This window comes from Octodon degus, unplaced genomic scaffold, assembly GCF_000260255.1.
Source record: "Octodon degus isolate 3935 unplaced genomic scaffold, OctDeg1.0 scaffold00324, whole genome shotgun sequence".
NCBI lineage: Eukaryota > Metazoa > Chordata > Mammalia > Rodentia > Octodontidae > Octodon > Octodon degus.
This window is the reverse complement of record NW_004524900.1, coordinates 1,301,758-1,315,685: the sequence shown is the minus strand read 5'-3', so window position 1 is coordinate 1,315,685 and position 13,928 is coordinate 1,301,758. Positions and strand designations below refer to the sequence as shown.

The window sequence follows — 13,928 nt, the reverse complement described above, 5'->3', positions numbered from 1 at the left end:
TTTGATTCTTTAGTGCAGATGTTATTAATTCAGGGATTTCTTTTTTCATTTCCAATCTGAGGTCTTCTATATCTTTCTGCAGCTGTTTTGTTTCTGAAGCTGTTGATTCATTGCTTTCAGCTGTGTGATTTCCCATTTGTTCTGTGTTAGTGTCCTCTGCGCTTGTTCCAGGTTGGCTTGTGTTCTGAGGTTGCATTTTGTTCCTTCTCGTCATTTTGTGTAGCACTGTCCTCTGCCCTTTGTTGTAGATCTTTCCTGTAGTTATAACCTTCACACGTACTGAAGTTCAGGTGGAGCTCTACAGAGTTTGGACTTATCAGGTTGCGTCTGGCTTAGATCTGGCTGCTGTGCTCAGCTCCTTCCTGCTGCAGACCTGGGCTAGGACTGGGTCTGGGCGTTCCTGGAACTCAGCAGAAATTTCTACTGGGTGGGAGTGGTGGAGGAGGTACGGCGGAGTGGTGGGGGGCAGCCCGAGGGGGTGGTAGAGGGTCCGGCCTATGCTGCGCCTGCGCTGAGACTGGTCCTGCCGGCGCAGGGTAGCAGGAAGCTCTCCACACACTAACCGGACCTGGGCTAGGACTGGGTCTGGGGGTTCCCCGAAGTCGGCAGAAACTCCTACTCGGCGGGAGGGGTGGAGGAGGTAGGGCGGAGTGGTGGGGGGGGCCTGAGGGGGTGGGAGAGGGTCCAGCCTATGCTGCGCCTGGGCCAGGACCGGTCCCGCAGGTGCAGGTTAGCAGGAAGCTCTCCACACACTCACCGGACCTGGGCCAGGACTGGGTCTGGGGGTTCCCGGAAGTCGGCAGAAATTCCTACTCGGCGATAGGGGTGGGTAGGTATGGCGGAGTGGTGGGGGGTGGCCTGAGGGGATGGGAGAGGGTCCAGCCTACACTGCGCCTGGGCTGGGACTGATCCCAATGGCACAGGTTAGCAGGAAGCTCTCCCCACACTCACCAGACCTGGGCTAGGACTGGGTCTCTGATGAGCATTTCTATAGGTCATTCTAGCTATAAAAGAGCTGCATCAGCACAGTCTACTTGATACTGATGTTCTAAACCATAATCCTAATGATGATGCTTTGAACATAGCATTAATTCTGGAATTAAATAACTGAAAATGGCTGCAAGACAGGAGCACATCTTGGGCTGGGGAGATGGCTCAGTGGAATTAGCACTTACTTGGCAAGTACAAGGGCCTGAGTTCAATCCCCAGTTCCACCTAAATAAATAAAAAGACAGGAGCAGATCTTGTATAAGGAAGTTGCTTGTTTCCCACAGTCCATAGTTGTTCAGAGGTCTAGGATGAGGTCAGGTTAGGGACAAGAGACCTCAATTTGCTCATCAATTTGCTCATTAAGATCTTCTGCTATTCTCTGTTCCATATAACTAGTACCTGATGTATTGTGAAGTAAATCAATGCGTTTGAGAGCTATTGTGCACAGCTGAGCAAATATCTCCTACTCACTGGGTTAGGGTTAGACCCCCTTAGAATGCAGCCTAGAACACCTCTCCTGAAACCGAAATAGAGACCAGTGGCAATGAGAGGCAATTACAATCAGACCTGGCTCTCCAACAAGAATGTACTCTTATTAATATCCAAATGTGGACTCAGGCCGGGCCTGGGCTCTGGGTGAAATGAGGGTCCAGAGGGACCGGGGGCGAACCCACTCACACGCTGGATCTGGGTTCTGGGTCAAATCGATATATGGGCATTTTAAATAGTGAAACTGCCTTGCCTTTGAATAAAGTACAGAAGAATGAACATGAGCCATGGAGCTCCACAGGATCTGTGACTTCTTCAGGGTGCAGGCAGGCCCGTTCCCTTTCTGGTGCTCTGCCACAAGTGAAGAATGGCTGCCAGTTATACCACATAGATGAAGATGAAGGAAGATTTATTTACTTTAAAACAAGAAGATGAGAAGAGAAAAAGTGATCAGTTTTATGAAAGAATTAAAAAAGAGTTAAGAAAGGAAAGAACAATATAATCAAGAAGTTGAAGCAAAACAACAACTTGAAATTTCTCTTAGAAAAGATATGGAATTGAAGACTGTAAGAAATAAATTGAGTCAGGTGGAAGAAGCACAGGATCAATGCACAGATGGTATACCACATGCTGAAAAGACGCAAGAAAAGCTACCAAAGTACCTTGAATATTTCTAAAACAAATAAGCAATATACATGAGACATATGTTGATTATATAATTAATAAATCTCTGTCAAGCCAGGGGAAAATTCTAGTTTTGATAAGCCAGAAACAATTCTAATTTTTAATAAAGTTACTTCAAATGTGCAATTTAGAGCTGTGGATACAGTGCACTGAGAAGAGCATTTGCTTTACAGGGGAGGCCCTGCGTTTAGTCCCCAACACTGGAAGGGCAAAACTATCCACAAGCACAGCTATAAAAATAATGACTAATAAAAAAAGAAAAAGAATGATTGTGAATCATTTACTTTTTCTAATTCTTAACATTGTGTGTAGTCTTTCAAATGCTCAAACCTAATGTAATTTTTTAAAATAGGTCCGTGAAAATAATTATTTTGAAATAAATATTTTAGATCTGAAAAAATAGCCAAATGTGATCTGTGGGTAAGTTCTCAATAACAAATGATCATTAAATATATAATGTAACTGGTTAGAAAGTACAAAAAAGCAGTATAATTTTCTTCAATCTCTTTTCCTCTTAGTAGTTGTTCCAGGTCAGCCAATTATGACCTGGAGCCATAATTTAATAATTATGATTAAATAACTTAATATCACACTATGTGAGTGTGTGAGGCCTGTAATCCTTTGTGAATAGCAAAACAGGCTGTGCTATCTCTGCAAGGAAGAAAGGAGCTTCAAATAAGTTAAAAGACCTTGTCAATATTCTCAGAAAAGGAATGTTACTTTTTACATTGACCAATCTCTAATTGTTAACTGAAGCACAGCAAATAAAACATGCTTGAAAAAACATGCTTGATCCTGTTTGTCTTTTACTCTACTGGTCCTTTTCATATGACCATATTTAATCTCTTCCAAGAAGCATATTCTTGTAAAATTCTAACCTCTGTGAAGTCAGTATGCATCTTCCTATGGATGGCCTATCAGTTTACTCTTTCTAAAAAAACACATAACACAAGGGCCTGAGTTCAATCCCTGGTTCCACCACAAAAAAAAAAAAAAAAAAAAAAAACAACCATAAAATACTGCTGCATTTCCATATCAGCAGCAACCTCTGCTTTGATAAACACATTATCCTGCCATTACTGTACCATAAGCAGCAATACTGGCAGCCCAGGTAGACATACAGCTGGAAGTTTTCAGAAAGCAATCACTCAACTATGGCCAAACACAATGGTCTCAAACTTACATGCAACAGCAGAGACTAAGAGTGGAACCTAGACTCCAAACCTTGAGGTCCTAGCTATACAATGCAATCTGCATGCTTCCCAGACAGGTATCAAAAAAGATCATATAGTAAACAGAGACTTTCATAAAGCTAACTTGAAACAACTGGACACATCCCACCCCACCATGGTGTTGGTGGACACCATGGGAGGAGTACAAACTTCTGTCTCTCCACAGGCTATAAGTGGGTGCCCGAGGTGTCAGAGCAGGCCTAGGGGGAAACCAGAACTGTCATCACCCAGCAGCTATGAAAAATTCCTATCTAGTTGTTAGTGGAAGTGAGTAGGGCCCTGGGATTGGACAGCCCCGGCATAACTATAAATAAAGTGTGTGGGTAGAGTCTGGCTGCAGACAGTGGCTTATGGAGATGGACTACCCTTTCTAGACCTTTCCTGGTTCATTTTGAACACCCTACTTATGAGATAAACTTGGGCTTGGATTGCCCTCTAGTGTACAAACAGGGACACATGACAAGCCGCCCATATTCAAAATACCACAATGACATCCAGTAGAAAAGTATGAAGTCGAAATATAGAAAATAAAGCCATGCTGTTAAGTTGAGCTGTGGGGGACTCAGGTCAATAATTTCTGACATTGCCAGTTAAATATAAGACCCAATGCTATTATGGGCTACTGGACTCTTTTAGAATATTTTGCTGAGTTTACACACCTATAATATTCAATAACGGAACTTAGAAAAAATGGGGTATACCGATGAATGTCCATTTTGTATCTGTGTATTCAAAGAGGTTGGGATAGATATATAGTTGCATTCTCTTAATGAATAGAATGATTTGTTCTAATGGTGTTTGTAAATGGGATCACAAGTCCGCATCTTGTACAGCAATTAACCACTAAGAAGAATATATGCAGTGTATTATTTGTTGAAACTGTCCTTCCGATATGATTTGAAACTGTCTCATTGCTATCTGTTTGTCAATAAAACTTTGGAAAAAAATAAAATAAAATAAAATAAAATTTCAAAAAAAAAAAATTAAAAAAAAAAAAAACAAAAAACAGGGACACAGACCACCACAAAATTGGCAAACCTGGACTTGGGTGCTATTCATATAAAATAGCGGAAGTGACTCCATGGTCAGAGAAAATAAGAAGTCTGCTTAGCAATGGTCATGACTCATCCACATGGCTGACACTGACAAAGGATCTACAAGCTGTGGTACAGGGTTTCAGGATAAATCCTGGGGAGACTTGACTGACCTTATCAGATACAAAGTTACAATTCTTGTTATATAGGTCTTGCTTTATCTTGGTCTTAATCATCCTGCAGAAAAGTATAAACAATGAGGTATGAAAAGTAAAGCCATATTAATATGCTGAGCTGTAAAAGGCTTAAGTCAACAACTTCCAACATTGCCAGTCCTATGTATAACCCACTACTGTTATGGACTACTGGAGTATATTGGAATTTTTAGCTGAATTCATGCACCTACAATATTTAAATGACAATGGAATACCCTTCTCTAACAAAACTAAACAAAAAAAGGGGATACAAATGAATGACCATTTTGTATCTGTATATTCAAGATAGGATAGATACACAGCTACTTTCTCTTAATTCAGTGAGAAGAAAGATTTGTACTAATAGTGTTTGGACAGGATATCATGTCTGCATTTTGTACTATGAATAACTACTATGAAAACAACAATATTTAATATATTGATTATTGTAACTATTCTACTAACCTGTTTTTCTTATTTTTTTGAGAAACAAATATCAATAAGACACTTTCCAAGCTGATTAATAGGACATTTTCAATAATTAATACATTGTACATTGTTATCTTCTCAGCAGTCATCCACAGCACAAGAAGCAGCCAGGACATCCTGTCCAAATATAACTACTACAAAACCTTCCTCTCACTGAACCAAGTGAAAGCAGCCGTACGTCTATCCTAACTATTCCGTATATGCAAATACAAAATGGTCCTTCCTCTGTATCCCCCCTCTCCAGTTCAGTCCTGTCAGAGATGAGTATTCTATTGGCATCTAAATATTATAGGTGCTTGAATTCAGCAAAACAATCCAACACAGTCCAGTAGTCCACAATAGTAGTGGGTTATCCACAAAAGTTGTTGACTAGAGCCTTCTACAGCTCAGCATATTAATATGGCTTTACTTTATATACCTCATTCTTATGCTTTTCTGCTGAATGGTTAAGACCAAGATAAAGCAAGACCTATATAACAAGAAATGTAACTTGTGTATCTGATAAGGTCAGTCAAGTCCCCTCAGGATTTATCCTGTAACCCTGTACTGCACTTTGTAGATCCTTTGTCAGTGTCAGCCATGTGGATGAGTCACAGCCAATGCTTGACCAGTTTTCTCTCTGTGAAAGCCTGAGACAAAGCTTTTTCTCCATGTGACTCTCCTTGGGCACACTATACATCATCAATCACATTCCTCTGCTGCTCCATAATCTCCTTGATCAGAAAATTTGGGGCACAACTGAGTTACTTGATGTTACAGTACGAGTTCTCCTATGTTCTCAATCTTCACTGACCTTCAAAGGCTAGAGCCAAAATGTTGGCTGACCTTGCAGCCCTTCCTTTTCTCCAATTTTTGATCTGCAAACTTAGGTTGTTAACGCTCCAGAAGAGAAGCTTATTATTATTACCCTGCAACATATGCAGTTCGGTTTACTCTAACTGTCTGAATATCGAATATCTTAGGCATAACATGGAACAGGTATCTTCCATCAAGTAACTAACCTGTTTTGAAACTGTCTCATTGCTATTTGTTTCTCAATAAAATTAATTTTAAAAAAAGAAGAAGAAGAAGAAGTGTGCTTAGGCATGCTGGAAAGGCAGGGACACATAACCCAGACTAGGAAAACTGGAATAAAGTCTTGATCCTTCACTCCACAGACACTATAGCACACCAACAAGTATCAGTGCTTGCAGTGAACCATAACTTTATTTAAGATTCAAAATAAGGTGGTCAGATAATAATCTGTATGAAGAAACTCTCAGAAGAATTTAAAACAGTGGTTTTAAGAAAAACTCAATGAACTTGAGGAAAACAGATTGAAAAGTTATTCGCTGGAACAGTGGCCTCACCTAGTGCTCTGTGCCTGATTATGCTCCCCACCATCCTGACAAAGATAAAGTGGGGTACTGACATAAAACTCAGAGACGTGACCAGATACGGACCAGAGGAGAATCTTAAATATCCCAAGCATTTATACCCTGCTGTAATCGTCCACATTCAATTACTTTTGATTTCAACTCTATACCTATCTTGCAGGTGCCTCTTCCTTATCTTCTTTCTCCCTCGACTTTTCTTCAGACAAAGAGGGAAAATGTTCAACTATCCTATTCCCACAAACAACCTCTCCTTTCTGGTTCCTTGTTTTGTCCTACTGAAGTACAATCATCACTGTTACGTTCTGAGGCTTCCAACCGAAGGGCTAACACAGGTTACGAGACTGCTACAGGAGAGACTGCTGCCAGAGGGAGCCCGCAGTTCCCTTTCTACAAGCCCCACCCACAGGCTCCACCCCTCCTGGCTCGCGCAGATAGTATAGCGTGGCCTTGGCCCCCGAGACCGCCCCCAAGTCGCGTCGGGCTGTGCCGCCCCCATGGTGAGGACAGAGCCGCCGTCGACTCCAGTCTCGGATTGGTTCAGAGGGTCGCCCTCAGCCAATTAAGGCACGGGGGCGTTGTCCCGGGGCGGGTCTCTGATCTTGCTGACTGCGCTCACTCGGCCCTGCTCCGCCCAGGACCACCCTGAAACTCTTGCAGCAGCTGCCCTGCGCCCTCCCTCAGAGGTCCTCGGGCCTGGGGTCTCCTGGGACATGGCCTCAGCCACTGCGTCCTTAGCAAGGACGGCCCTTGGCGGGGCCTCTTCGCTCTTCCTGCGGCGCGGCTATCAGACGGAAAGGGGTGTCTACGGCTGCCCTCCAAGCAAAACCCAGAGCCAGGAGCCCCGGGGTGGCCCGGCACGCACCTCAGGTCTGGGCTGGATGGGGACGCGCAGGAGGGGGCCCAGCCAGGAGACACGGAAATGTGGGCGTGGGTCTTTTCAGGACCAGGGTCATTCCCTGGTTAGCCAGTGTAGCTGGGGATCCATGAAGTTGGGGTCCTAACGTTGGTTCAGCCTTGTTTTGCTAGTTCTGGCTTAGTTTTAGGGATTTCTTTCTCCCGTCCCATTTTTCATTTTGTTAGCACATATTTGAAATTTATGTAGTTTACAATCATCTTGGAGAGTATATATTACAGCAATACGCGCACGTGTGTGTGTCTGTGCTTGTGCAGTTTTTTGTTGTTGTTGCTTTTGTTTTATCTTCATCGCTTGTCCCTCCTTTCCCTTCCTCAGTTTGTTTTCGTCAAAGCTGTGACTTATGTTTACACCGATTTGGGTTATTAGGTGCCTGTATAAAATGGCATATGCTTCATTTCACTTATCCGTGTCCTTCCCCCTATCCTAGGTCCTTTGGATCCTTTCCCCATTGGACAAGTTCTATCCCCTTGTCCCTTTCTATTCATCTTTATCATTTTCTTTGTATTTTGCCTCACTCAAATGAGAGATACTCTTAACAATTGAATGTGTGGGAATTGTGCTCTCTTCGGCCATAAAAAAAGAGAAGTTCTAGAATGGCCCAACCCTGGAGTTACCCAAAAGATACTTTCCAGGACCAGCTCCAAGGCTGTGTGGGTGGAGATGTGCAGATGAGGAGGGCAGTTCATACTGACCATAGAGGGCATTGTTAACTGTTTGACTCTTTCACCTAACCTTTCACTTTAATTTTAGAATTTGAGACTGTGGAACTTAGAGCCCCATTGCTGGTGGTTTTCATGAATTCACTGACTTCAACATCAGGTTTTGGAATCTCTGTCTCACACACATGAGAGAAAGTAATGTTGAGTATTGTATTTATGCACTAAAATTATTCAGTTTTCACAGAATACGTGAATACAAACTGGTTGTTAGAAAAACTATTTGGAGGACTGGGGAGATAGCTCAGTAGAATAAGCACTTGCCTGGCAAGTACAAGGTCCTGAGATCAATCTCCAGTACTGAGGAGAAGGAGGAGGAGGAGGAGGAGATTGTAAGGGGACAAAAACTTCATTTTTCTCTTTTAAGTGCAAACACTTTGGCCAACTAGACTGTCAGATGTAGATATTTAATTTCACTTTGTAAATGAGTGTTTAGAATATTACACCCCTGTGTTGGGGAAGAAACCCATGGCTTTTTCTCCTACAAAGCCACACCTCCTGTCCCCTCAGAGTTTGTGTCAGTTGTTCTCAGACGCAATTGTGGAAGCCAAGTGTGTTGGTAAATACTTGTAATGCTAGCACTCAGGAGCCTGAGGCAGGCGGATTCTGTAAATTCAAATCTCAGCCTGGACCACATGTGAAACGGCATTTCAGAAGTAAGAAAGGGAAGAGAGAGAGAAAGAAAAAGAAGGAGGCTCAGATGTAGATTAAGTGATTTAAATGTTTACAGTGTCTGTTCTCAGGTGTTCCTCTTTATATCTACCGGGTTATAATTCAATGATCTGAGGTACTGGAGACTGAACTTGGTATGCATATACTGAGCTACATCCCTAGCCTTTTTTTTTTTTTTTTTTAAATTTTGAAAGAAGGTCTCACTAAGTCCCTAAATTACCCAGTCTAAGCTTGAAGTTGTGATCCTCCTGCCTCAGCCTTCCAGAGTGCTGGTGCTGTGACAGGCATGTTCAATTATCAGAAGTCTTTGTGTAGATTATTATCTCCTACCAGGTTGCATGGGAGAAAGGGGAGAAGAGTGTTGCACATATCACTACCAATATGTTGCACTAATCAGCACTTGATCAATATCTGTGTGTGTCAGCAAGGAGACTGGGAAGCATTGTCTTTACCCAGAGTGACCATATACTAGCTGAAAATTATCCTGAGAGAAGAGGAAATTTGGTGTTGAGAAAGCAGGTAGGGGGCTGGTGAGATGGCTCAGTGGTCTAAAGCACCTACTTAGAACAAGCTTAGCAAAAAAGCACAGGGACCACATGCCAGCCAGCCCCGCCCCCTGGTGGGCTGAGCTGGCCACACACACACACACACACACACACACACTCACAAATAAAAAAAGAAAAAGAAAAGAGAAAGCAGGTAGGCTGCTAGGCTCTCTAACCTCCTGTTCTCTATAATTTGGTCATCTCCTGTGTCCTCTGAATCTGGCTCAGTCATTATCTCTGGACTTTGTGCAATCCTCTCTGCCAAGGCTGGCTGAGGCTAGTCAGGAATGGAACTATGTGACCTCCCACCCACTCTATGTACACACATTAGCTATACAAAGAAAACTCATTTATCCTTAGAAAGAATAAGAAATGCAGAGCAGCCACTGGCTCAAACCACATTCCAAAGCCTGTTAGAAGGAAACAGTAGCAGCTGTTTGAGGCAATCATATGTTAAGTCCACTAGTTTATTTAGCTCCCTAAGTCTGCCCTCTGTCCATTCCCTTGCCTTGGCCTCATGGATTCTTTTCATATCTGGCATCTTGATGGTCATAGTTTACATGGCAGTGGAGAGTATCAAGTAGCCTCCTTCAAGGTCACACACCTTCCACTCCCTGTTTTATTTTGATAAGATTAAGAAATTAAAGATTACCTCAGGCATCATCAGTTACAATTTTTGTTTTGCTTAGTTTTTTTCTCCAGAGTTGAGATTTCTTTGACAGCACCATTTCCTCCTAAATGTCATAAGTCTTGTTTGTCTATGGCTATTCAAGAGTGAGTTACCATCTTTAACTATAAAGATGTTAAGACTGAAAAGCAAAATGTCTATTTCTTTTTTTGTGTAATAAAACTAGAATTTAACTTTATTTTTTAATAATTTTATTGAGAAATAAATAGCAATCAGACAGTTTCAAAACCGATTAGTAGGACAGTTTCAATAATAAATACATTGCATATTGTTGTCTCAGTGGTTATTTATTGTACAAGATGCAGATATGATATCCTGTCCACAAACACTTTTATTTTTATTTTTTTTTCTTTTCAAAGTTTTATTGATAAATATATAGCAATGAGACAGTTTCAAATCAAATCGAAAGTACAGTTTCAACAAATAATACACTGCATATATTCTTCTTAGTGGTTAATTGCTGTACAACTATGAACTTTTTTTGGGGGTGTACCAGGGATCAAACTCAGGACCTTGTACTTGCCAGGCAAGCACTTATTCCACTGAGCTATCTCCCTGGCCCCACAAACACTTTTAGAACAAATCTTTCTATTCATTTAATTAAGAGAAAGCAGCTGTATGACTGTTCTAACTATTTTGAATATGCAGATACAAAATGGTCATTCATTTGTTTCCCCTGTTTTTGTTTAGTTTTGTCAGAGAAGGGTATTCCTTTATCATTTAAATATTGTAGGTACGTGAATTCAGCAAAATATTCCAATATACTCCAGTAGTCCATAATAGTAGTGGATTTTTCCATAGGACTGGCAATATCAGAAGTTGTTGACTTGAGCCTTTTACAACTCAGCATATTAATATGACTTTACTTTTTATACTTTGTTTTTATACTTTTCTTCTGGATGATTAACACCAAGATAAAGCAAGACCTACATAAAAAGAAATGTAACTTTTACACCTGATAAGCAGAGTCAAATCCCCTCAGGATTTATCCCGAAACCCTGTATATCAGTTTGTAGATCTTTTGTCAGTGTCAGCCATGTGGAGGAGTCATGACCATTGCTTGATCAATTTGCTCTCTGTGAAAGTCTGAGAGAATATTTTCTCTCCATGTGACTCTCCTTAGGCACACTCTACATAGTCAGTCACCCTCCTCTGTGGACCCATAATCTCCATGATCAGAAAATTTGGGCCAAAACTGAGCTATATAATATTACAGGATAGGTTCTCCTATGTCCTCAGTCTTCACTGACCTTGAAAGGCTAGGGCCAAAATGTTGGCTTTCCTTGCAGCCCTCCTTTTTCTCTAATTTTGGTCAGCAAAGTTAGGTTGTTAACCCTCCAGAAGAGAACTTCATTATTATTACCCCACAACATAGGCAGTTGAGCAAAACCTCACTATCTATCTGAGTATCAAACATCTTAGACATAGCATAGAACATGTATTTTCCATTAAGTGTAGATATGTTAAACTTTAATTCCCTAATGAATATGGAGGAAAAAATAAAAATTAAAAAATATTTTAAAAATAGGAATAAGCAATTACATATTTTTACACAGAAATTTCAAAATCTAACTATATGCAGCATTGTAGCAGGACAATCCTATGACTTTTTTTTCTTCTCTCTTGTTTTCATTTATTAACCTTTTTTTAAAAACAAACACTGGAGAGACAGTATGGCAGTAACTGGTATGTCATGACAAGCAGTATGTATTTAGAAGACCAGAATGACAGACATTCCAAGCATGACCCTAGTATTACACATTGTTATCTTCAGTGCAGTAGCTTAGTTCACAGGTATCAGCATATATAGTTAGTCAGGGTGAGAATCCTAACAATTAACTACTAGTTTCAAAAACCTGCAGAAGAGTCTCAGGATCATTGCCTTAACAATATTGTGCATATAAATGTATGGCTTTGCCCCTGTCGTGTTTTCTAGCTTTTCTCCTTTCCCTCTCTTTCTTGTCTAATTCTCAAGTTCTCCCTTTCCTTTTTTTTTTTTTTTTTTTTTCAGAACCAGGGATTGAACTCAGGCCTTTGTACTTGCCAGGGAAGCACTTACTCCACTGAGCCATCTCCCCAGCCCCTCCCTTTCCTTTTAATTGTGTTATACCTTTCTATTTTATTTCTTATTTTGAGTTCTTATACTAGGGAGATTATATGATATTTACACATGTGGGTCTGGTTTATTTCACTTATGAGTACATCTTCAATTGGTGTCCACTTAAATATAAACACTTCAAGTTTATCATTCTTTATAGCTGAGTAATACTGCATTGTAGGGGCTGGTGATATGACTCAGTGGTCTAAAGCACCTACTTAGAATAAGCTTAGCAAAACACAGGGACCGAGGTTCAATCCCCCAGCACCACATGCCAGCCAGCCCTGCCCCCTCGTGGGCTGAGCTGGCCACACACACACACACACACACACATATAAATAAATAAATAAATAAAATTAAAAAAAATACTGCATTGTATAAAAATAGCACATTTTTTCATCAGTTCTTCAAGTGACAGGCATCTTGGTTGTTTCTAAGATTTGGCTATCACAAATTGTGCTGCTATAAAACATAGGTAAACATATATCACTATGATATGACATTTTCAGTTTCTCTAGGAAAATTCCCAGTAGGGGGATTGCTGGTTTGAATGGAACTTCCAGTTCTAGTTTTTTAAAGAGTCTCCACACTGATTTCCATAATGGTTGCACCAATCTACATTCCCACCAGCAGTGGAGAAGTGTTCCTTTTTACCCACAGCCTCACCAACATTTGTTGTTGGGTGATTTCTTTATGATAGCCATTCTTTCTGGGGTGAGATGGTATCTCAGTGTGTTTTAATTTGCAATTCACGGATAGCTAGTGATATGGAGCATTTTTCATATATTTATTCGCTTCTTTAATTTCATCCTCTGAGAAGTGTGTGTTCATCTCAGAAGCCCATTTCTGGAAGGGGTCTTTAAATTTTGAGGCCCTAATGATTTTTAGTTCTTTATAAATTCTAGAGAGTAGACCTTAGTCTGAGTGCTTATTAGCCAAGATTTTTTCCAAATTTGTGAGTTGCCTTTTCACTTTGTTGGTAATTTCTCTTGACGTGCAAAAACTTCTCAATAAGAGAAGGTCCCAGTTCTCAATTCTTTCAAGTATTACCCATGCAATTTAATTTTTGTTGATGAAGTCTTTGCCTACCCCTATGTCTTCAACAGTTTCTCCTACTTTCTCTTCTAGGAGATTTAGTGTTTCTGTTTTTTTGTTTGTTTGTTTTATTTATTTATGTGTGTGTGTGTGTGTGTGTGTGGCCAGCTCAGCCCACCAGGGGGTGGGGCTGGCTGGCATGTGGTGCTGGGGGATTGAACCATGGTCCCTGTGCTTTGCTAAGCTTGTTCTAAGTAGGTGCTTTAGACCACTGAGCCATCTCACCAGCCACAGTGTTTCTGTTTTAATGTTTAGATTTTCAGTCCATTTTGACTTTTGCTTAGGGCATGGTGAAAGTACTGGATCAAGTTTTAGTTTTCAGCATGTAGAGAGCCAGTTTTTCCAGCACCATTTCTTAAAGAGGCTATCTTTCTTTCACTAAGCACATTTGGACCTTTTGTCGAAGATCAGGTGGCTAAGTGTGTTTATAGAGGCTTCTGCATCTTCTATTCTAGTCCATTGATCCTCAGGTGTATTTTGTTGGCAGTACCATGCTGATTTTATCACAGTAGCATAATTTCAAGTCAGGAATTGTAATGCCTCCTACCTTGCCTTTGTTGCCCAGGATTGCTTTTGCTATTCTAGGTCTTTTCTGGTTTCTAATAAATTTTAGAAATGATTTCTCTAGGACTGTGAGGCATGTTGGTGGTGTTTTGATAGGGATTGCATTAAATCTGTACAGCAATTTTGGGAGTATGGCCGTCTTCACA

At 40.8% G+C, this 13,928-nt stretch overlaps 1 protein-coding gene across 4 annotated transcripts in view; it reads left to right on the top strand.

Annotated features, from left to right (window-relative positions):
* The first annotated feature begins 7,091 nt into the window (after positions 1-7,091).
* Positions 7,092-13,928, top strand: part of Dhtkd1 (dehydrogenase E1 and transketolase domain containing 1) — a 60,109-nt gene continuing 53,272 nt past the window's right edge. For 3 of the 4 annotated variants that reach the window (XM_023708062.1, XM_023708061.1, XM_023708063.1), the window contains exon 1: positions 7,092-7,355. In XM_023708062.1, coding sequence (XP_023563830.1) covers positions 7,199-7,355 — 157 coding nt within the window. In that variant the 5' untranslated portion in view covers positions 7,092-7,198. The remainder of the gene's footprint in view (positions 7,356-13,928) is intronic. The other variant, XM_004647777.2, reaches the window with a different exon arrangement.